Raw genomic sequence first — 23,785 nt, forward strand, 5'->3', positions numbered from 1 at the left:
TGCTTTAGAAATAAAGCAATAAATGATTTTATTTAGAAATAAAATCATTCCCATTATTGCAGTATTATCACCAGTCACTGATTGCTAATGCTATTTATGCTGCTTTTTTTCCTGGGATGTCTGAACCTGCCGACTATTCCTGTTCTTTGCAAACCTACATCAGGGGTGTCTGTTTGTGTTTGAAGTTCATCAGGATCAGAAACAGCTAACATGTCAGCGATATGTAGAAAACCATCAGCATGAGCGTGGGACAGTTCATTTCTCCTTGCAGCTGATCCCACCATAGAGAGTACCCTGCTCTGTTCATCTGAGCAGTCACTTTGCTTTTGGATGACTTCTGGGATGTCAGTGTCCCAAACAGCAATGAGATTTCTCATCATATCCAGAATATGCCACATAATATACCAAGCACCTTCAGCATACAATTTTTGGTAATTTATTGTCTCAGCCTAGTGGCGGCACATAGTCAGGCTGCTGGCAGGTAAAAGAGGCTACTCGTTTTAATTTAAACCTCCAGTGAATGTGCGTAGTACATTTACCAATTAGCAACAGAACATTCATATTCTGGCAAGTTGTTTTTCTATTGCAGGAGCCATTCCTAAAACCTGACAGACATCAGTGCATTACATTTTTAAAATTTATGCACAGTAAAGTTGTGTATATACAGGGAATCTTCAGATTTCCAATGTGAATGATTCAAATCTCTTGCTATTCTTAGTACTGCAGCAAAGGAAGATTGAGAGCCTATCTTTCTATATTTCTTTTTCTCCCGGGCAACATTTCTCTGCAGGAATGAGTGTCTCGTTTGGCTGCGTGTTACAGAGGCTTATTCAATGTGCTCTCATGGGCATATTTATTCACAATAGGCCCCTCACTTTCAAACGCATTCTCTGCTGTAGATGCTTTCCCTTGTAGTAGTGAAAGGACACTGCAATATGCCAAAGGCACAGCTACCGCCATGAAGACTTGACATTAACCCGGATCTGGAATGCCATTTCATTAGCCTTATCAAAAAACAAACAAAAACCCATATGAAGAAATATCACTTGCTCTGATTGGGCAGTCATTCAAACATTTCATTTACTACTCTGGTATGATTTGCTCCTCTCATTCTGTCATCAATTTTACTTCTTTTGGATGTTTTTCATCTTGTCCTGACTTCCATGGAATATGCAGAATATAAGAAAACTCCCTATTCTTTCATCTCTTCCCTGTGGACTTTCTTTCTTGTTCACCAACTTCTGGCTCTGGAAAAATCATGACCCCATTGTATCTTCTCTTTAATACTACAACCTAACTGTGTGCATGAAGCATCACAGAAATGACATGCTGAACAGAACATGCCCATTCTAATGAGAAAACTGAGGAGACTGGTTTGGTATAGAAACTGAAAGTGTGGTACTAATGAAGCAATTAATTTTAAATATAGAACAGCAGAACTGATGTCAAATTTCAAAGGAAGGGCTAATTTTAATCATGTTAATAACCAACTCAAAAATACAATCTTTTTTATTAAGGAATCCTAATGACTGAGGTAGATGACGCTGTTATCAGTTATTGAAGTAATTTGGTTTAAGATATGAAAATGATGAAACCGAGGGAAAGAAAGCACTGTTTTGAAATTATCTTCTTTTAAATTTAGATGGATAATTAAGAATGCTTCCAATTTAAGGTTCTAAGCACAAAATCCAGATATGTCATGTTATAGACTTGCTTCCTGAAGATGAAATCAGCAGTCGATGGAAAGAATCCACACACTTACAGAATAGCAAATCACAAATGGTGGTCTCCATGAAGCCAGTAGCTTTGCATTCAATATTTCTATCTAGGCTCATTTCCAATTGTTCAGGATTTGGATTCCTGAAGGCTTCTTCAGCATTTAACTAATTCTTTGTTGGCTGAAGGGGCTGGGACTGTTTCTCCACACACAAACTGATCCTAAGACAGAGAAATGACATTAACCAATGAATTTCCATGTCACAAATGCATTAATATTAAACCTTCATTTTGTTACAGAATCAATCCAGCTCTGTTAATCTTGTTTTTCTATTGCTATTATCATTTCATCCTTGTTCAAAGAGCCAATGACAGCACCAGAATCTGAATCTGAAACATGTATCAGTTTTTGGTTCTGAATTCACTATTTAATATAAAGCACCTTATAAATATGCCCATCTTCAGTGCAAAGCAACCACTTCCCAGAAATCACAGAGACATGCCACATCTTTTAATTTCTGTATTATTACTCACACTAAAACTTCTCCACTTTAATAACTGGTCATTCAAATACCAGTCCTCTTCAAAGTAATTACTTCTTCCAACTAAAAGGAACAGGTCTTTATGTGTTTCTCAACACAGATAATCTGCAATGTTAGCTACTTTGTAAATGAAATTCAGTCTCTGATCATTCATCTTGACTTATCTCAGCTATCACAAGAAATCTCTGCCTCTGAGGTTACCCCTCACTTCCAGCAATCTGATTCCTGAAGGATCAGCCCTGACTCTGTCCCTACTGGTCTGTTGCTCAATATCTGGAACTCCTTCACTGTACTCTGTGGAATTCATGATCCATTGTCAGCACAATGCACCATGTTCTCAACCTCTTCCTCAAAATGTCATCTTACCCCCAAGAGCATTGGTAGTATCTGGAAACAGTCTGAACTGAAACAACTGAGGATTGCTATTGGCATCTAATAGGTGAAGGCCAGGGATCCTGCTAGACATGCTACAATGTGCGGGATAACCCTGCACAACAAAGAATTATCAGGCCTAAAATGTCAATAGTGCTGAAGTCGAAGTCGAGATTAAGTCATATTCTTTTTTTGTCCGAGATGGAGTCTCCCTCTGTTGCCCTGACTGGAGTGCAGTGGCATGATCTTGGCTCACCACAACCTCTGCCTCCCGGGTTCAAGCGATTCTCCTGCCTCAACCTCCTGAGTAGCTGGGACCACAGGTGCGTGCCACCATGCCTGGCTAATTTTTGTATTTTTCATAGAGATAGGTTTTCACTACGTTGGCCAGGCTGGCCTTCAACTCATGACCTCATGATCCATCCGCCTCAGCCTCCCACCGTGCTGGGATTACAGGTGTGAGCCACTGCACCTGGCCTGATGACGTCATATTCTTAAGGACGGTTTCCCCTACGTGCCCCTCTAGTGGAGGCTCCGTGTTCTCAGAGTCCTAGTACCAGAGGGATTGGAAGTGGGGCTAGTTCCTCCTGTTTGCCACTGTTCTCCTTTCCTGTCTGAAACCCATCAGTTTAGAATCTTATGGCTTGAGACTACTGCATTGCTATTCTTCTCTGTTGCTGTCATTTATCCACCTTGGATGCCATATTCCAACCCCTCTGGACCTCCACCACATTCATCCTACCACCCATTCACTGCCCCTCACTCCCTTCATGTTCCCTTTCCCTAGTTCAAACTCCATGGTCAGGTATAACTACTCTTCTCTCACTCCTTCTTTTTCACTTGGGAAAACCACAAACCTGGTTAAATTTAACTTTCTGTGTCCATATTCACTTACGAAGACTGAATTTCTATCACCTTAAACTCTCTCTTGATTCTCTATCCCCACTGGTTATCGTCCCATGTCTCTGCTCTCCTTTGTTGCAAACTCCTTAAAAGAAATGGCTATACTCACTGCCTTCTGTTCTCTTATTCCCTCCAACCAGTTTTCTGCCCATTGGTTTCTTCAATCATGTGCTGTTCCTGTTACTCCATAGAAACTGCTCTCATCACCATCACAAATGAACTCAGTGTTGCTAAAGCTAATGGTTAATTCTTTTTCTTTTTTGAGGTGGGGGTCTCAATATGTTGCCCAGACTCCTGGGCTCCAGTGATCCTCCTGCCTCAGGCTCCCAAAGTCCTGGGATAATACAGGCGTGAGCCACCACACCCAGCCAAAGCTAATGGTTAATTCTTTTTTTTTTTTTTTTTTAGTAGAGATGGGGTTTCACCATGTTGACCAGGATGGTCTCGATCTCTTGACCTCGTGATCCACCCGCCTCAGCCTCCCAAAGTGCTGGGATTACAGGCTTGAGCCACCGCACCCGGCTGCTAATGGTTAATTCTTGATTTCTTTCTATCAGTAGCATGTGACAAGGATCACCACTTCCTCCACCCCTTCTCATCTGCTTTCCAGGATTTGACACTGCTGACTTTCCTCCTTCTGGGTGGTTGCTCCTTTACTGTCAGCTTTGGTGATTCCTCACTTCCCTCCCTGACCTTTTAATACTGGAACACCTTAAGGCTCAGTCCTGTATTTTATCCATCTCTACATTTACATACCTGGAGATCTCATCCAATCTCCTGGCTCTAAATGCTATCTATTACTGATAACTCCCAAATTGACATTGCTAGCCAATTTTCCTCCATGAAATCCAGGCAGGCATATCCAATTGCCTTCTCAACAGCTCCACTTGGATGATAGTCTTCTTAAACTTAGTATGCACAATGCCAACCCCTATATAGTTACATTCCCTCAATGGATAGTAACTCCATCCCCCCAGTCATTAAGGTCACATATGAAATCACCCTTGAGGCACTCCTTCACACCCTATATCCAATCAGTCATTCAAAGTGTATCCAGAATCTAAGTACTTCTCATTATTTCCATGGCTGTAAGCAGGTCCAAACGACCCATCTCCTTCTTTTATTAGTGTAATAGCCTCCTAACTGGTTTTCCTGTTTCTATCCTTGCTCTCTATAGTATTCTCTGAACACAACAGCCAGAATAATTTTTTAAACAAACTTAAGTTGGATCATAGTACTCCTATGTTTGAAAACCCTCCAGTGGTTCCCTACATCATTCACGACAAGAGCCAAATCCTTAAAGTGATCCACGAATTTATCTTGGACTACTCTCATCCTGCTCTGCTCTGATCACATTGGCCTTCTTGTTGTTCCTTGATAAAATTGGGCATGTTCCTGTCTTAGGTCCCCTTCACTGAACAATCCTTTGCTAGACTCCCTTACTCCCTGTATCCTCATATGTACATGGCTCACTCCCTCACTTCCTTGAAATCTTTACTTAATAAGGCCTTTCTCAGTGAGGCCTGCCATGATCACCCCTGTCAAACTGCAACTTCCTCCCAGACCAGCACCCCTGATCTTCCTTACCCTGTTTGCTTTCTGTTGCAGAGCACATTTTAATACAAGAATGAATTATTAGATTTCTAAATTATAGTCTAAATTACAGCCTGCTTCTCTCATGAGGCTCTGTGCCTCATCCCCACTTTTCCCTATATTCATTTTAGAGTTCATCCTTGAGAGTGTTAAGCTCCTTATCTAAGATTCCATTCAACGTACTGAACAAAACTTTGAGTAAGAGTGGGAAGTAATAACTTTTTTTTTCTATTGTCAATATCCTTGGGTGAAAGACAATAGGGCAACTAAAGACTAAAATGAAATTATAAAGCTGCACCTAGGAATTAAATCTTAAACAAGATAATGCAGAATTCCTTGTATAAACAGGCATGAAATACCATACAATTGTTCCCTTCAAAGTAGGAGCTGTAAACAATTTTAATTACATATTAAATAGAAAAGAAATATAAAGATTGTCCACTAAAATAATCTACATAATTACTTCTCTTTTTCTTTCCCTTTTTTTTTTTTTTTTACTTAGATAACTGGTAAAGGATTTTGTTTAATTTTTCTATCTTTAATAAGTAATAATTTTTACTAAAGCTAGATTTAGCGCCAAAGCTAAAATAAATTATGTAATCTGAACTTTAATAATTTTAATTTACTATTTAGCTGTTTATCAATGGTGTTTAAAACCTGCCTGAAAAAAATACTGCACTTTACCTAGCACACTCAAACATTCTCTTGCACTCATCACTGCCAGGCTGATCTAAGTCCTTGCCACTGCCTTACAACCCCCTTCCCCCATTTTAAAATTGTATCCCTTACTTTGTCATAAATCACTTTTATAATGAGAGAGCAGCTAGGACACGTTGCCACGTCTTCCCCATTCTCCAAATCTTCCTACAACGAAATCAAACACCATGTGGTCAGCACAGTCTCTTCGCCATCTCCTCCCGCAAACCTGTCCCACCCCTAGGTGCAAGTTTCTTGTGGCTTGCCTTCCCTCCAGGGTGGGTGAGAACCCCAGGGCCTTCAGTGAGAAATGCCAACTTCATTCTCCTAAAGAAGCGTCGCTTAGGGGAAACATCTAGGCATGTTAGGCGAGCTTCGGTCGCCCCAAAGCCCTGGGAAACAAAAAACGAGTCCCCTCCTCAACAGAGATATTCCAGGCTGGGACTCTAAGGCGGGGATCGGGCAGGGAGACAGAGGCTCCCGCCGCCCTCTCCCTGGCCTAATCTAAGGTCAGAACTACCTGCCTACCGAGAGAGCTCAGGGTTATTAGCTGGGGTCGGGGTATGCGGGAGGAGAAAGATTCAGCAAATGGAAAGAGGGCGTGGGTGACCCAGAGCTTCAAAGACGACCCAGTGACGCAAGGAACAAGGCGGACCGAAACTGCGCTTGCTCGGGTGAACCGCCGGGCGAAGCCCTGAAGTTACCCTGGTGATAGAGAAGTTATCTCCACATGGGCAGGGATAGAAATACGTCTCCGAGTCCTCGTCATATTGGAAGTCCTCGATTTCCACCTCGTCGTGAAATACTGCCATGGTCAGCGGGGATCGGCAAGGGGTGACGCTCCGGCAGTCCTAACGCAGCTTCGAGGGTCTAACTTCGCCGGAGCCGGCCAGGGCTAGGCATCATCACGTCACGCCGGGCTAAAACCAGCGCTTCCGGCGCATAGGCAATGACGCAATTCCGGCCTGCGCGGCCAAAGGGGTAACCGGTAGCGGTCACCATGGAGATGGCTGAGCTAGGGGCGGAGACACTGGGAAGACTGCAAGACTTGCTCAGCGTGGTCGCGCACCTCTCCTTCTATTGGACGGCAGCGACCAATAGACTGTGGGACTGGCTCGCGCTGCTTCGTCAGGTGTAGGGCCGCGGAGTATCCCAGGCGCCGGTAGCTGAGTTTGGCCGCGTCTGCAAGCTAGGTCCCAGGGGGTGGGGTAGGTTTCCCTGTTTCTTGTCGCCTTGTTTAGGCCTTAAACAGCGGGCTGAAGGCTGCAGCAGGTGCTAGGTAGCCTCCTCCCGGTCCTCTCGGTAGCTCTCGGGAAAGGCGGAGCGGGGAGGCGAGAGCAACTTAGACTCCTCGACCTCTCTTCCCGGTGACGGACGAAAAGTTCCCGTAGAATTTCGCTTCACCGAGTGACCTTGAGCCCAGGGCGACGGTCAGCTTGTTCCTGGCTGCAGGTACATTTCGCTTCTTTCTGTCCCCAGACATCTTAAAATAACCTAAATTGCGTTGCTGAAAGGACCAAGCCCTGGAAGGCAAGGATTGAGTGCTAGTCTTCTGTTTGTCAGGTGTATAACATTATTAACTACGATGATTTGTAGTAATAGTAATAATCTTTTATTATTGGGAAGTTATGTGCCAGGTATTGCACTAAGTGGAATTGTCAACTCTAGGAGTTTACATGTTATTCCATTTTACTAATCTTTAAACTGAGGTACAGAGAGTTGGGCATCTTGACCAAAATCGTACACCTAGGAAATAAGAGCTTATCTGTCTCCAAAGCCCAGGAACAAATTACTTATGTGAGTACCAGTTTTTTCTTTGTGACAGAAACGGTATCAGTGGGCAGGTTTATTAGTATGTTTGCCTTGAAATGAAATGCAGGTGAAAGGCATTTTGTCTTGAAAGCAGTGCTAGTGCTTGTTTTGGTAAAACCGATTCCATTGGGTCTTAATTACTTGGTATTTTAATATAGAGAAGGAATGCATTGTAGTGAAAAAGAAAAAAAGCCCTTTAGAGAGAAGATCTGGGATCGGGAATCTTGAGTTGCTGACTAGCCCTGGCAACTGGATATTTACATTCTGTGGGCCTTATTTCCTCTTCTAAGAAACTGTTTGAGTAGAGATGATTATAAGATTCTTTGTAGATGTAACGTCCCACTTTTGCATGGAAATTACGTGTTTTACTTGGTTCAGCAATTATATACCATATTTAGTTTACATTTACATAACACATATACAAACCATATCCCTATGCTTATATTTGCACACTCATATGTTGGCATGAAGTTACGTATTTTGTGCACCCTTAGCCCTTTTAAAGCTTGAAAACTTAGAGGCAGAGGAGTTTTTGGGAGAAAATCCAGAAGTTACATTATAGGACTTTATGGTGGATTATTTCAAAGACCTCACAAACACTTGATTTTCTGTAATATAGATTTACCCAGCAGTTAGGAAACTTGATAGCTTGTCAAGGATTAACTGTGATTGTTCTGGTCTGTCTGGGCAAAGGAGAAATCCCAAGCCCGCACAGCTCGGTGGCTCCTCCTTGCATCACTGTTGACGTAAATACTTCCCACATAGCCTCTTGGAGACAGAAAAAAATGGGAGATTCTCTGTGTCTATTCTGTAGTCCTGATGGTCATTTTGAGGTTGGGAGCCATCTTTATTTCTTTAGTACTTCTGAGTGTAAGTACTTGAAAATTAAATATGAGCCATTTTCTTTTGTAGAGAAATGGGCATAGTCATATTTGGCTTATGGGAAGTATAAATTGGTAGATCTCTTAGAAAGCAGTTCACATCTATCAAAAACAATTTGCTGAGGAATTTTAAAATCTGAAGTTAGTAGTCCTAAAAGTTACATGGGTTGTTGGGTAGTTTTTCTTTGTAATGTTCCAACTTTTCTTTGAATACATGTTAGCTGAAATGGAAAAAACAAAGCAGCTACTTAATAATAGTTGACACTGTGTTCGTCATACACTATAACCAAATCCTTATGTGCATTATGTCATTAAAAAAAACCCAGTGAGGTGTAAGTATCGTTACCCCCATCTTTAACACTGAAAAGCATGAGGCTTAGGGCCTGAGGAACTTGCCTAAGCCAAAGCTGGTAAATGGCAGTAAGCTGTGATGAGAACTCAAATCTGTCTGGCCCTAAAATCTAGGCTTTTAATTAACAATGATGTCATTGGTGCTGTGATGGTACTTCAAGCAGAGCTCGATTTAAAAGGCAGCACTGTAGCTCTGCAGACTGCTGAGATCTTCCACTGAGCAGTGCTCATTCCCACGAGAACTAGGTTTGGGGAGCGGGGAGTCTCCATGGCTTTCCATGTTTTCATCCTGCCATCCATTGGCTGTCTCCATTGTCTGGCCAGAGGTGGCTGCTCTTAATGTTCTGCCCAATTTGAGCTTGTACTGTGCTGAAGAAAGTGAAACCATAGTCAAGCATGCAGTGTAGTTTATTTTACTTCACCTAGCACTTTTAAAGAACACATTACAATGACTACTAAACTTTATATTTATTCCTAAAAGGATGGAAACATTTTGTAGTGACACACTTTTGGACCCTGAGAGTGCAACACAAGCAGATTTTCTAGTTCCAAGAGTAATTTGAGATCACTCGTGCTTTTCAGTGTTGTTTATTTTATCATAAATGCTAACTAACACTGCATATCCAGAAAACAGTGATGCCTAGGATTCTTAGCATAAGTTCAGGTTTAGAAGTAGGTCAGAATTGTATGATGGAAACTATAGTTGATGAGTACTGTTGTATATCAGGCCAGAGGGAGTTGTTTGCTGGCAATACCAAACCTCCATCTCTGTAGGTAGTTTGACAAGGAGGAGAAGGGGTTAATGTATTAGGATTGATTTTTAGTAACGCTCTTGCTTGTCAGGTACTTTGGTAGACATTTTATTTATTCCTCTCAATAATCCAGTGAGGAGTGTGGGTAGTGTTAAAATGGCAAGAGGAGACTTGCTGAAGATGAGAAAGCAAGGAGTCACCCCTGAGCCCAGTTTTGCTGAGTTTCAGTCAAATACTCTGTGTCTGTTACCTGTTTACCACTAAGATTTCTTTGCCTAACGGAGCACGAGGAGCCCTTTTGCTTCCTCAGTGAAGATTCTAAATTGACAGATGCCATGATTGTTCTTTGAACTTACTTAATTTCAGTGCATTTATGCTTGTTGAGACATGCTTGGCTTTTCTCTTTTCGTCATTGTCCTCTCACACCCTGTTTAATGTATCAGCAAGTTTTGGGGCTCTAATTCCAAAACATAGGTCATGTTCATCTACTTCTGCCATCTCTGTAGCTGTTACCTTATGATAACCTTAGACCAGAGCCTTAACTAGACTTCCTTCTTCCACTCCTGCCCCTTCCTATTATCTTTCCCACAGCAACTTGAGCAGTCCTTTAAAAATATAAATTAGACCTTGTCCTTCTCCTGACTGATTCACTCTTCAGTTGCTTCCTGTTACCTTTAGGTTCCTACCATTCTGTAAACTGCTGGGCTTCATCTCATTTCACTCTTACCAGCCTATTGCTCTCCGATCACACTGGCCTTAGTTCCTCTAACATACCGAGCTTATTTCTGTGTTGGGACCTTTGTTCTTGCCAATCCTTCTGCCTGATTGGCTTGCTTTTACCATCTGCTCAGCTGCCTTTTCCTCATCCAGATCTCAGCCAAGCTGTCATCACTGGAGAGATGTCTTTCCTAATATCTTCCCCACCTACCCCATCACTCTCAATTCCTTTATCATACTCATCATAGTCTGTAGTTATCTTGTTAATTATTTGTTTACTGCTATCCGTCTCTGGAACTGTAATAAAAGCTTCATGATGGCAGGGGCCTTGCATCTGGTTCTTTATTGTATCTTCAAGGTCAAAATAGTGCCTGGCACCCTTGTAATTGTTGAATGAACTGAGTATACCTGTTGAACTGAAACCAGTATAATTAATCTTAAATCTTAAATTTAATCTGTTGCTTTCAGGTATTTGTTTTACTACGTATTTAATGGGCGTGAGTTTAATTTAACATTTATTATAATCTGCATTTCAGAAATAAAGTTAATTAAGAATTTTGTTAAGGGAAGGCTTGTGAGGATACAGACATTGATGGGATATTCTCCTTTATATGGTTTTAGAAATAACTTGATATATATTGATCTGCTGTGGTTGATTAAATACTTCCAGTATGAAACCACTGGACATATTTCAAAAAATTAGTAGGGTTTCAGTTTTTTATATTTTACTTAAAGGACATAAAGCTTTGGAAAGCACTTTGAACAGAATTTTATAAAAATGCCCTTTATGTACCAGTAGGTGGCACTCTTGGTCATGGTTACTTTTACAAAATGTTAGAATTTTAAAGAGAACTGCTTTTAAAATTAACGTTTATTTTCCAGTTTAGTTGAGAAGGAGACATTCAGGCAACATAATCATTAAACGATGTATCCTATTGTGAGGACAACTTATTTTAGCAATAGTTGTCTAAAACATTAAGCAGAACAGTATTTCCATATTTAACTATATAGTGGTTAGATTTTATCAGGGAACTTGGCCTTAAATGACATGTAACTGTGTCATTCTGGGCTTTGGTCTGCTGTTTCCTGGGGTGGATATCCTAAGTAGCAGGAGTTAAAGACAGGCCAACGAAGAACAAAAGAAGTTGTAAGATAAATAAGCAAAAAAGAAAAATGGAAGCATAGGGAAAGAATGGATGGAGAGGGGGTAATTGAGAGTGGGTTTGCTGTGAAGTGATGCCTACTGATTATAATAAGCCTTTCCTTTTGCAGCTAAGAGGTAATAGTGCTTTGATCAGTTTCCCAAAACGTTGTTATATGTTGTTTGTGTCATTGCAGGAACTTTGTGAGAATTTTAATGCTTGGAAAAACTGTCTGTGTTTCAACTGGTGTACATCCAAAAGTCTCAGTGTAATAGCAGGAACAAAATATTCTATCAGTCAGCTGACCATATACTTAATGACTCCTAAAATCTCGTGGACTTCTGAAGTAAGTTTCAACTTCTTTCTTTCAGGGATTAAGGCACCATTTTGGGTTTAGCACGTTTAATGGAGAAAAATGACATTTAGTGGTCTTGAATGAGGTTCAAAGGCCTTCTGCTTTTTTTGTTTACCAAAGAGCAAAATAGCAAGTAGTGTGTCCACAGTGATGCTGCAATATACTATGACAAGAAGAAATATATCTTTTATTTAGAGACTAGTTATGAGGGAGTGAGGTTTTTAATATGATTTGGTTACAACTGAATACAGATGACTTATATCACCACCAGATTTGCTTATTTGTATTTATTTTCTGTCTTTATCTATTAGAATGCAGGCTCTCTAAGAGGGTTTTTGTTTTCTCCATGCCTATATCACCATTGCTTAGACCAGTGCCTGCCACATACTGGGCCCTTGATAGATATTTGTTGAATGAAGGACCAAATTAATGAATATGGAGTAGGAATGTAAACACTTAGCTTGAATATTTTCCTAGCACCAACTTATTACAATTAATTTATGTACTACCTCCCAAAAAGCTCAGAAAAAAAGTATTCACATGTATTTTCATTTATTCTCAAGGTAACTAAGATAGAAAAGGATAGATACAGCAATGTAACATGTTAAATGTGGCCATTTAAGGCAAATAAATGTTTAAAAATGGACATAGGAAAATGATGTAAAAGGAACCAAAAAGAAATATCATCTGACTCTAATCAGTGCTTTTCTTGATAGGCTGGTAGTTTTTAGATTTTGAAATATTGAAGAATGTGTGTGTACGTGTGTGTTTATGCTTGAAGTTCAAGTACAAACAAAAAACTGCACAAATCCTAAGAGGACAGCTTAATTAGTTTTTACAAAAAATGAAAATACCCATGCAGCTGGGTGTGGTGGCTCAAGCCTATAATCCCAGCACTTTGGGAGGCTGAGGTGGGTGGATCACGAGGTCGAGAGCTCGAGACCAACCTGGTCAACATGGTGAAACCTCGTCTCTACTAAAAATACAAAAAATTAGCTGGGCATGGTGGCGCGTGCCTGTAATCCCAGCTTCTCAGGAGGCTGAGGCAGGAGAATTGCCTGAACCCAGGAGGCAGAGGTTGCAGTGAGTCGAGATCGCGCCATTGCACTCCAGCCTGGGTAACAAGAGAGAAACTCCGTCTCAAAAAAAAGAAAAGAAAAGAAAAGAAAATACCCATGCAATCCTCACGAAGTTTAAGAAATAACATTGTCACTACCACCTCCCAAGGGAAACTGCTAACTAGATTTCTGACAGCATAGATTCATTTTGTTTGTTTTTATACTTTACATGATGAGAATCAAAGAATATCTGTTGTTTTGACTCTGGCTTCCTTCATTCAGTATGTTATTTGTGATACTCATCTATGTTACTGCATGAAGTTGCAGTTTGTTTTCATTGCTCAATAGTATATCTTACTGTGTGAATGTATCACAATTAGTTTTATCTCCTCTAGTAATGGCATTTGGACCGTTTCCAGTCTAGGCTATTACGAATAGTATTATCTGTTTTGGTTTTTATTATCTGGGAACCTTAAGCTTCTTGTTTGGAAACCTTGGTAAATTTATCTTCCTCTTACACTTTACCTAACAAGAAATATAAAAGACTTCTGTAGTGCTTTTTAGATAGAATACAATTATCAAAAAGTTATAAAATCTACTCCCCTCTTCTGTGATAACAGAAGATTAGTCATGTGAATTTGATCAGAGATTTTAGAACCAACAAAGAACATAAATATTTGATAGCACCAAAAATTACATACTTAATGGACACAATTGTGGAGATACCTTGAATCAACTCTGAATAGTGGCAGAAACTGTGTCGAGGTTAAATTAGGCTCTTGGTTGCTTTGCTGGTAGCTTGACTCAAAATAGCACCAACAGAAACCCAAACTCTTCTTCACTGACCCTCTAAAATAGTCTGATATTTCCCCACTGTTTTAAAAAACAGTTTTGAATTTCAGTTTTATGTTTGCCCAGGAAGCACCATGGCCTGTGCCGCTGTTATGATTCCGGGGTTGCGGTGCTCTGTTGGAGCTGTGTGTACTCAGGGTGCTTCACTGAGATTGACAGTCAGCACTGTGCGCCACCTTACTCTGACCAGGTGAGTCGTTAAGCCTTCTATGCATTTGAAGTTGATTTTCAAAGACACCTGACCTGCTGATGGTCCCGAGAAGCATATCAAACACCTGACAAGGTAACACCTTGGCTTCCATGTGCATGCTGTCAGGTTGTTAAACTTTTTTTTTTTTTTTTTTTTGAGAGGGAGTCTTGCTCTGTTGCTCAGGCTGGAGTGCAGTGGCACAATCTCAGCTCGCTGCAACCTCCACCTCCTGGGTTCAAGTGATTCTCTTGTCCCAGCTTCCCGAGTAGCTGGGATTACAGGCATGTGCCACCACACCTGGCTAATTTTTGTGTTTGTAGTAGAGAGGAGATTTTGCCATGTTGGCCAGGCTGATCTTGTACTCCTGACCTCAGGTGATCTGCCTGCCTCAGCCTCCCAAAGTGCTGGGATTAACAGGCGTGAGCCACGATGCCTGGCCAATACTTTAGTTAGATGGGCAAATACTTGCTGACCATATTATAGGATCCATAATGTTATATTGTATTTAGGATAACCATGATATTTCAGGACAAACTAATTATATGATTTTTATGAGGATAATACATAATAACCTAATTTTACTTTCTGTTACAGCATAATGAAATCCAAAAGGAAAACTGATCACATGGAGAGAACTGCAAGTGTCACTCGACAGGAGGTTTGTATCTGTGGGGTATGGGAGGTTTTTCCAGCTAGGCAGTTTACATGTGGTTATGATTGGCTGGTGGGTAAAGCGTTAGATGAGTCTGGTCCTTTTGAAGGACAGTTGGGAAGTTTGTTATTTTTCTATTTAGAAATTTTCTGAGCAGTACGTATGATATCTGATTTGAAAAGATGACAAACAAATACCCAAATTTTTCCCTTTAAACTTGGAATGATGGATTAACTTTTGATGAAGGGAGTATAGCAGCAATTGAGGGAACCATCCTCTCAAGTGTGATGTTTAGGGTTATATTTTAGCACTAGAACTTCTTTTAGAGCCTATGAATAGCTTACCTTTTTCTTTTCTTTTTTTTTTTTTTTTTCTGGTGAATCACATCTCAAAGTCCTTGTTCTCATTCCTACTTTAGAACAACTTATTTCATCAACTTATTTCATCAAGGGAGAAAGCACTAACATCTGAGAAAGGACAGTGGGCGAGCTCTTGTTATCCTTCTAATGTACAGATTTTTTCCCACCATATTCAGACTATAGAAAGCTAATCTACCACCTGAAGGGGTGTCAAGGGCTGAGACATAAAGGATCCTCACCCTTTACCTCAGTGAGTAACCCCATTTTTATTTAAAACCATAAATTGGATATTGGATTTTGCTTTTTTGAATGTTTATCACTTATTCAGATAAGTTTAGCTTAGTGTTATAAGCCTATTTAAGCTAACAATTAAAAACTGTATTTTATATAAAGAAGGATTATATGCTTCTACAAACATGGGCAGAAATTATATTGTCTCATTTAATTTTATCTGTTAATAGAAGGATACACTTTAATGTAAAGGTATACTTTTCAGAAAATTACTTTGGGACTAAGGGTAATGTGGTTGTTGATTCAGCTTAAAGTTCCTGGGTTTTTTTGTTGTTGTTGTTTTCTTTTTTTGAGAAGTCTGTAAAATTAGTTCAGCAGCAGAGTAGATTTAGGAGCTTATGGGGAAGTACACTTTTTCCAATGATAAATCTGAAAAGACTTTTTTTTTTGTTTGTTCAAGTGACCAAAGACGCTGATTCTGTAAATGTGAGACTTAACTGTTAGCATTTTTAAAAAATGAAGGCCTTGTAAATTATGAAGATAAGTGGTTTATCTTACAGGCTCTTTCCTGTTGTGTTTTGAGGCTGGTAGAATTAGAGCAGAGGTTGAAGAACTTTCTCTAGAAGGCCAGATAGTAAATGTTTTAGCTTTCTTGGGCTATGCTGTCTTAATTACAACTTCTAATCTCTGATTTTATAATGTGAGAAGAGCCATAGAAAGTATGTAAACAAATTTCATTTACCAAACACCCAGATTTGGCCTGCAGGTGATAGTTTGCTAGTCTCTGAATTAGAATATTCATTTCAGAATTTTATATTACAATACCAATTAATAGCCTGCAGAAACTAAGTACAATATGAGCAAAAAGAATCATCAGGCATTTACAAAACAATTAGTACATTATTTACTATTTAGCGTCAGCTGATGTTTATTGAGCGCCTCCTATTTTCCAGGACCCAGAAATCTGTTACCTTACAGAGTTCTCAAAACTGTGTCGTGAGATAGATAATAGTATTTTAAGACAGGTAAGATAGATAGATAATAATAGTACTTTCTTCTTGTTTTTTGAGACAGGGTCTTGCTCTGTCACCCAGGCTGGAGAGCAGTGTTGAAATCATGGCTCACAGCAGCCTTTATCTCCCAAGCTTGAGTGATCCTCCTGCCTAAGCCTCCTCAGTAGCCAGGACTACAGGCACACTACTGTGCCCAGCTAATTTTTAATTTTTTGTAAAGATGGTCTTGCTGTATTGCCTAGGCTGGTCTTGAACTCCTGGCCTCAAGTGATCCTTCCTCCTTGGCCTCCCAAAGTGCTGGGATTACAGGTGTGAGCCACCGCACCTGGCCAGTATTTTCTTTTTAATAGATGAGAAGATTAAGAATCAGACTAATAGGAACTTGCACAGCATCCCTCATAGGTATTAACATACTTAATTACATTGACTGCCAATTCTAAGGAAACATATCTATTTTTCACATTTGTATTGTTAGCACAAAGTCTTTACTTTTACATTTTTCAAATTTGTATGGATATAAACAGTATTTTTATTCATATCACCGTCATTTCTCTTTCCCAATGAAAGACCTTTGTCTCCCTAAGGTTATCACCACTTGTCTATAATTCCTTGCTTATTAATTTTAATATACGTAAGTGGGAATGTGCAGTATTCAGTATTCTGTTATTCTGCAATTTAAAAATGAGGCAGGTGCATAGTTTAAAGGTTACACCTATTAAAAAATAGATACTAATGGTGCATCTTTCTGAATATGCTCACACTTCCTTTTCTTGGGTGTGTGCTTTCCCTTTTCTAGTAAATTACCATACTTTCACTAAAAAAAAGAAGATATCAGCTATGGTTTCTAAAATACACTTAAATATATTTAAAATTAACCTCATTAAAATTTTTGGTTTACAAAATAATCGCATAAATACAGTATGTTAAAAAGCGTAAATGACTGTGTATTATGATGGTTAGTGACGTATAAGTACTGATCCACATGTTCTTTCAAGTTTGGAGTACCTCACCTGAGAACTGGGCTAATGGGCAGTTCCTTAGTTTGGTTCAACTGGAATAAAATTATAAAAGATGTATTTTCCTTTATGTTACAGATATATAACTATAGCCAAAAGGTCAGATAACACAGAATTCAGTAAATATTGCAATAGTTAATATCAAGTTCTAGCCAACTTCTAGTATTATGAAAGTATATCTAATCTTACAGAAAACCTCTTCTAACAAAGTTATCTTAAGAAAAAGGGAAGGAGCTATAAAGAAACAGACTATTAGAGAGCTAGTAAATATTCTTCTTTTGTAGGTCAGGAACTGAGATTCAGTCTGGATGAGGAACTTGCCCCAGCCCTGTGCCGGTGGTGGATCCGGGATTGATTGCTGAGCCTGACTTCTGTTTCAGGCTCTTCTGAACATGCCCTTGTTCTCTCATCTTATGTCCGAATTGTGTCATTTATTCACTAAATTTTAACTCTAATTTGGAAAATTATCAACTAATAAAACTGTTTTTCTCTTCAGCACAACTCCCTGGTTTTTAAAAGAACAGGATACAGTCCCTAACATTAGAGCACTGTCATAGGTTCCTTAAGATCAGAACTTTATACAGGAAAAATTTCCCTTTACATCTAGTTTGATTTGGCTAGAAAAAGCTTCTATGAAAGTCATAGCTTTAAAGCCTTTTTACTCTATATCATAGTGACATCCTATGTTGTGAAACAGTTTTTATCGTCTGACATTTTCTTCAGATAGTTTTCCTGCTTTAGCTGTCTTATAAGAACTTCCAAAGACTTTAGTCTACCTATAATTTGTTTGTGGCTCAAGAAGAGTTATGTTTGAATGTAGCTTAGAGACTTTCTGCCAAAAATGTTCTTTATTTATGTCTTGTCTGCAGTAAGAATGTTCAATTTGTGGCCAAGCGTGCAGTGGTTAATGTCTGTAATCCCAGCACTTTGGGAGGCTGAGACAGGAGGATCACTTGAGACCAGAATTCAAGACCAGCCTGGGCAACATAGCAAGATCCAGTCTCTACAACAAGTTACAAAGTAGCTGGACATGGTGGTGTGCCTATAGTCCTGGCTACTCAGGAGGCTGAGTCAGGAGGATCACTTGAGCCCAGGAATTCAAGATTACTAATGTGAGCTATGATCGTGCCACTGCACTCCAGCCTGTGTGGCAGAGCAAGATCCTGTCTGTCTGTCTGTCTCTCTCTTTTTTTAAAGAAAATGTTTCATAGATTTACATTGTTATATAAGGAGTCTTCAATGTCTGTGTCTTCCATTTCCATGGTTTCTTTTTGGGTAGATATAAAAGAATTAACTACAGGTTTAGAAAAATGACAATAATAGATTCTTTATTTGTGTTTAATCAACTGTTTGATTAATTGTGGTAACTAAGAATGAATTATTCTGTGCTGACTTGATTTTCATGGAATTATTTGTAAAGTTTGGATTAGCAAGATGATTAGTAGTTATTTCAAGCACTTCTTCAGTTTCTAAAGACTGTTGAATACCTTCTGAATTTGAAGTTTTCCAAGTAATAGTTGTAGAATTTAGATACTCCAAAGATTTGTGAAAACCACCTATATCCATATTTTAGTTAACTGATGTTTCCACGATATATTCTGGTTTCCTAGTTAATGTTGTTTAACTTGTTTAAGAGTTAACGTATATTTTGACTTGAACCCGGGAGGCAGAGGTTGCAGTGAGCCGAGATTTCCACCACTGCCCTTCAGCCTGGGCAACAGAGCAAGACTCTGTCTCAAAAAGAAAGAAAGAAAAGAGGAAAAGAAAAGAGTTAAAATGTGTTTTGTATACTTCTTGGTGTTGGAAGCTGGTGGCTTCACCAAGGCAGATGAATCAAGTAATTCCGTGTTCAGGGAGCACATCTGTATTTTCTTTGCCTCATTTAATACAGGTGATTTTTCTAATTTGGCTTTTAGGCGTACTTTTTTTCTCATCATACAATTTTTCTTCTGGAATTTTTGTTTTAGAAGGGTCTTCTTCTTGGTTGTCTTTAGGTAAAGGGAAAAATTGTTGGAACTACACTTTGTTTTAAATACCAAATTCCCCATCTGATGTCAAAAGAGTCAGGAAATACCAGTTACTATGTAGTAACTGGTATTTGCCTGAAACCTATCAATCTCACTTTATATTTTTTCACCGTTTTCAAGTATTTCTTTGTCATTTAGGAGAAATGGGTAAAAACTCAGCTTCTGATCTTTATTTTTTTTGTCCCTGGCGATTCTTAGAGTAAATAGCTGTCCTGTAGCTGAGTATCGCTTCTATGAGGTCCTGGGAGACCAGGGCCAGCAAGAGGTGCGAGGCAGCTGTTCTTTCATTTTAGAATTTTACAGGACAAAATTATTGGGACTTTTGGGGGGTTATTTCGAGCCAAGTTTAGGTAAACTACAAAGAAAGTTAATGCAAACTCTTGAGAATTTTAGTGCCCACAAGTCAGAAAATTACAGGGTTAAAATCCAACCGTGGTACTACCTTTGAGGAATTTTTTAGTTGCATCTCTTCTCCTCTTCTGTTTCTAATTTCCCCTCCTCTCCCATACAAAATGAGCACTGGGAAGAGATGGGAAGAACTGGAGAAAGCTAGATGATATCTGGCTTTCTTAGCAGTGTATGGTCATTAGGGACTCACCCCAGTCTCCAGAGGGTGCTCCTTGCCATAAAGTAGGGGCTGGACCTTGGACTGGTTGAAATGAATGGCACCTCAGGTTTGGCCATAACAGAACTAGATCAGCTTCTTACACTCTCGTTTTCTACTCTTGCCTTTCATTTGTATAGTGAGTGTACTTTACACATGATATTTGCTCTTCAGTTCAAGTCCATGAGGTAGCCTAAGGATACAGTGTCATCTGGAGTTTACAAAAAGGAAGCAGGGTCTAGGAGATGTCTCTCAGTGGCAAAGGGAAGCTCTATCTCAGAATTCCTAGGCTAAAGGACCCTGCTGCTACTCTTGGAGTTGGCAGAAAATGGAACACTCACCCAGAAAAGTCCTTTTGGTTTTGGGCATTGTATTTCCTCTGTTAAACTTACTGAATGACCATTTATGATGTTTATGCTTCTTACTGGGGACTGTAAATGTGAGTAGTCTGAGATTGTGCTGATGGAGGAAACTGAACTCTGATTTGAATTACATTGGACTGTTTGTGTTTGAGTTTTTTTCATTTTATTCTTAAGAATCAAAAGAATAACCAGTCTGAGTAACTCTGGAAACATCAAGGAGGTAAGAGTAGAAATATTGTAATGCAATAAGGATTGTTCAGGCAAGACACATTTTACTGGAGGGGTTATTCCATGCTTGGCTTCTGTAGACTCTTGACCTACTGAGAAAGATGCTCTGTTCATCAGTTTGTTGGAAGAGTTTGGCAGTGAAAGAATTTCTTAAATTACTGATTCCCACGCATTCATTTGTTCATTTGGAAATATGCCAGACCCTGGGCCAGATCCTGGGGTTACAGCATTGAAAATGATCAATAAGCCCCATCCTCAGATTTTAATGGGACTCTGATCAGAAGACTTTATGCACCTAATTGATTTTGGAAAACTTTCTAATTCTTTTTCTATTGGACCAGTTTGCTTTTAGAAGCCTGTGTCTTTTCCTACAGTATCTTACGTGTTTGTTGCCTTTTTGTTTACAAAGTACCAGATGATTTAATAGATTATTACTTGATTCTCACAGCCATTCTGGGAGGGAGATGTAGGGATTTAAATTCCTATTTCACAGATGAGGAGATTAAGACTCAAAGATTTAGATAGGATGACCCTGCTTCCTAATTTGCCTGAAATAGTCCTGGTTTATGCCTCTTGTTCCTGGTGTAATTGTCAATAGCACTCACTGTCACTCTCCAAAGTATTCTGTCTTGAATGATAAATTATATTGTTATCCTAAGTTTAAAGGACTTTCTCAAATAAGTATAGAAATTCAGCCCTTGAACTCAGATCTTTAATAATAAAATTAGCTTTCCTTTATGTTACAGCAGAATATGACACTTGGTTTAGATGGACAGGGTTTAACTGTGCAATGTGTTACTAGGCATGGGAAAGGAGGGAGATACTGATGGCAGAGTGGTTAATAAAGCTAAATGCCTGGGCCCCTAGGGACACCTTTGGGGATCCTACAGTTTCTGGTGCTGATTTTCCAGTGCTTATAATCTGCTTGTGGTCTTTCTGAGGCCTGGGTTTGAATGGGATGGGCTGCTTCGCTGCAGAGTGGACTTGTCCCGAGGCTAACCTTTACAATTCTCTGCTGGTCATCACCTGTGCATTTCAAAGAGATTGTGCTAGAGTGATTGTTTTCAGTTTGAGGTAGGGGGCATCTTTTCAACATGCAATATTTCTCAACAGTTGTACCTGTAATTTGCTTTGGTTATTATACCTTGATGGTCACAGAACCTTTTAGAGATTATCCAGCCTGGGATGAGCAGTGCTTGGCACTCCTGGCTTCACCACTGTCAGCAATGACAAAGCAGATGGGGTGGAGAGAAACCTCAGGCACTCACTGCCTGGAGGTAGTTGAAGTGTATATTGCGGTGGGGTGTGGCTGGACCACAGCTCTTGGAAAAACTCCCAAAGAAGTGCACTCTGATGGCCCTGGCAGCTGGCCTCTGGTCCCTAGGGGTGTGTAACCAACTGCTGTGAGTTGAAGGCTCCAAAGAGGCCCAGTTTAGCAGCTCTATAATCACAGCGTATAGCACGATGCTGGAGAAAAAATGAGTTCTGTGTTGGCTGTGTTAAGTTTGAAATGGAAATTCAAACAGTCTGTTGGACATGTGAGTTTAGAGTTCACTGCTGGAGATGAAAAGTTGAGGCCACATAGAGAGTAAGGGAAGAGGACCCAGGACTCAGCCCAGGAATGTGTCAACAATTAGAGGCCAAGGAGAAGAGCAAGGGCCAGCAAAGGAGATGTTGAAGGAGTGGCCAGCCAGACAGGAAGGAAATCAGCAGAGTGTTCTTGGAGCCAGGAGGGAAAGTGTTTCAACAAGGAGGGAGGGGGTGGCCAACCGTGCTGAATTCTGCTGAAAGTTCCTCAATGAATTAACCACAGTGGATAGTGGGTGACCAGAATGCCTGGCTTTAGTACATTACTGAGCGTGAAAGCCTGAGTTTGTGTTGAGGAGAGACTAGGAGATGCGAAAGTGGAGACAGGACCGTGTATAACTCTTGAAATGTTTTAATGTGAGTAGGAGCAAAGAAATGGGGTGAATGCTGGATTAAAGAAGAGGGTTGTTTTGTTGGTGGTGGTGTATTTTGAAAAGCAGCAAAGAACACAAGTGCCTGGATTTAAATCCTTGCTTTGTCCCTTACTGGCTCTGGGACCTCAGTTTTCTCATATGTAAAATTGGGATGTAATTATATTGGCTTTCTAGATTGTTGTGAAGACTGACTGAGTGAATGTATGTAAAGTGCCTGGCGTATGGTAAGGATGTCTATAATGTTCGCTGCTATTGATGTTACATGTTATATGAGGTGGGAGATCCTAGAGCTCATGTGTTCTGATGGGGAGGGTGGAGAGGGTATGATGTAGGAGAGAGGATAGTTGCTGGAGGGCAGGCTTGAGAAGGCAGAGAGGAGACCAGCCCAGGTAGACAAGTTAGCCTTTAGTAGGAGTAAAGTGAGTTTACCTGCCATTCTAGGGCATAGTGTTAACCAGCATAAGCCATTTAAGAAGTTAAATGTGTGGTTGTTTTTATTAGCAAATCACTTGAGTAAAATCTGCTTCTAGTCAGATTCCTACACATCAGATTGATAATCTGCTACCATTTAAATAATGCCTCTGGATTTAGTGTCTTCATGTGTAAAATGACATATGAATCTTGATAGTGACTAAAGTTTCCTTCAATTCTGACATTCTCTGAACCATAACTTCATTTTTGTTTTAGGTCATCTCTAGTCATGGCTCTGCCTAAATTTTTAAGCCAGAAAATGAATGAACAGGAGTGAACAGGGAAAGCTAGCCAGGTTTCGAAAGAAATACCTATTTCCTGTACAGAGACTTTTGCACCAGCAGTAACATCAAAATATCCTATGTAAATCCAGCTTTTTAAATAAGTGTGATGGAATTTCCTTTTAGATGCCGACTCTGCCTAAGCATTAAACATGTGTACTAGTAAAGTTGGCAAATGTGTTGTTATTTTACTGAACACTGGAAGAGCATAAATGTTGTTTTATGGAAAATTTCATTTCCTGCCATGTGTTTTAACTTAGGACATGGATAGTTGAGGTTTCAGTTGTGAAATCTTTTGATCCGTTAAGTATAAGAGCAAGTACAAATGCTAAAATATATAGTTTCTCCACTATGTTTTGTCTATCCAGTAAAAGAATGGCCTATAACAAAGGGCCACAGTTAGACAGGTCCTAATTATATGAACTAACTTTGGAGTAAAATAAATATGTGGCCTTCAAAAAGATTTCATTAATGTTTTTAATCCACATTACTAGAAATCTTTACATAGTATACAACATTTGTGTTAAGCAAAACAAAATAGTAAGGGGGAGGCATGTCTTTAAAAATAATGAATTGTGTAGAGTATTCTGTGTTCCACATACAGATATAACAGTTTTTTGTCCAGGTTGTTAGGATAAATAGCAATAG

General features: G+C 39.7%; 2 protein-coding genes across 10 annotated transcripts in view; one reads left to right on the plus strand and one right to left on the minus strand.

The window, feature by feature from the left end:
- OXNAD1 (oxidoreductase NAD binding domain containing 1) overlaps positions 1 to 23,785 on the plus strand; it is a 108,551-nt gene that overhangs the window by 5,875 nt on the left and 78,891 nt on the right. For 6 of the 8 annotated variants that reach the window (XR_012519190.1, XR_012519191.1, XR_012519192.1 and 3 more), the window contains exons 1-4: positions 6,877 to 7,274; positions 11,674 to 11,823; positions 13,809 to 13,932; positions 14,527 to 14,590. Coding sequence is in view for 5 of the 8 variants with exons in the window: in XM_074405690.1 (XP_074261791.1) it covers positions 13,817 to 13,932; positions 14,527 to 14,590 (180 nt within the window). In the remaining 3 variants the exon portion in view is untranslated. Of the gene's footprint in view, positions 1 to 6,876; positions 7,275 to 7,299; positions 7,620 to 11,673; positions 11,824 to 13,808; positions 13,933 to 14,526; positions 14,591 to 23,785 lie in introns of those variants that run through there. The other 2 variants (XM_074405692.1, XM_074405691.1) reach the window with 2 other exon arrangements.
- On the minus strand, positions 563 to 6,761 carry DPH3 (diphthamide biosynthesis 3). 2 transcript variants are annotated; one of them, XM_003924934.4, is made up of 3 exons: positions 6,527 to 6,760; positions 5,916 to 5,990; positions 563 to 1,938 (listed from the first exon to the last, which is right to left on the minus strand). In XM_003924934.4, the coding sequence occupies exons 1-3, from the start codon at positions 6,632 to 6,634 to the stop codon at positions 1,873 to 1,875; spliced, it is 249 nt and encodes an 82-aa protein (XP_003924983.1). In that variant the 5' UTR covers positions 6,635 to 6,760; the 3' UTR covers positions 563 to 1,872. The 2 variants fall into 2 exon arrangements, with proteins under 2 accessions (XP_003924983.1, XP_010333958.1); XM_010335656.3 differs by lacking the exon at positions 5,916 to 5,990 and having other exon boundaries at positions 6,527 to 6,761.

The sequence above is a fragment of the Saimiri boliviensis genome, chromosome 9, assembly GCF_048565385.1.
Source record: "Saimiri boliviensis isolate mSaiBol1 chromosome 9, mSaiBol1.pri, whole genome shotgun sequence".
In the NCBI taxonomy this organism is placed as follows: Eukaryota; Metazoa; Chordata; class Mammalia; order Primates; family Cebidae; genus Saimiri; species Saimiri boliviensis.

What these genes read in the sequence shown, in the direction of transcription:
- DPH3 (XM_003924934.4), bottom strand. Translation starts at nt 6,634, where the DNA reads ATGGCAGTATTTCACGACGAGGTGGAAATCGAGGACTTCCAATATGAC. An exon ending in ATAACTTCTCTATCACCAGG is followed by an intron (nt 5,991 to 6,526) that starts GTAACTTCAGGG and finishes ATTTCGTTGTAG; the next exon opens with GAAGATTTGGAGAATGGGGA. An exon ending in TAAAAGTGATTTATGACAAA is followed by an intron (nt 1,939 to 5,915) that starts GTAAGGGATACA and finishes TCTCTGTCTTAG; the next exon opens with GATCAGTTTGTGTGTGGAGA.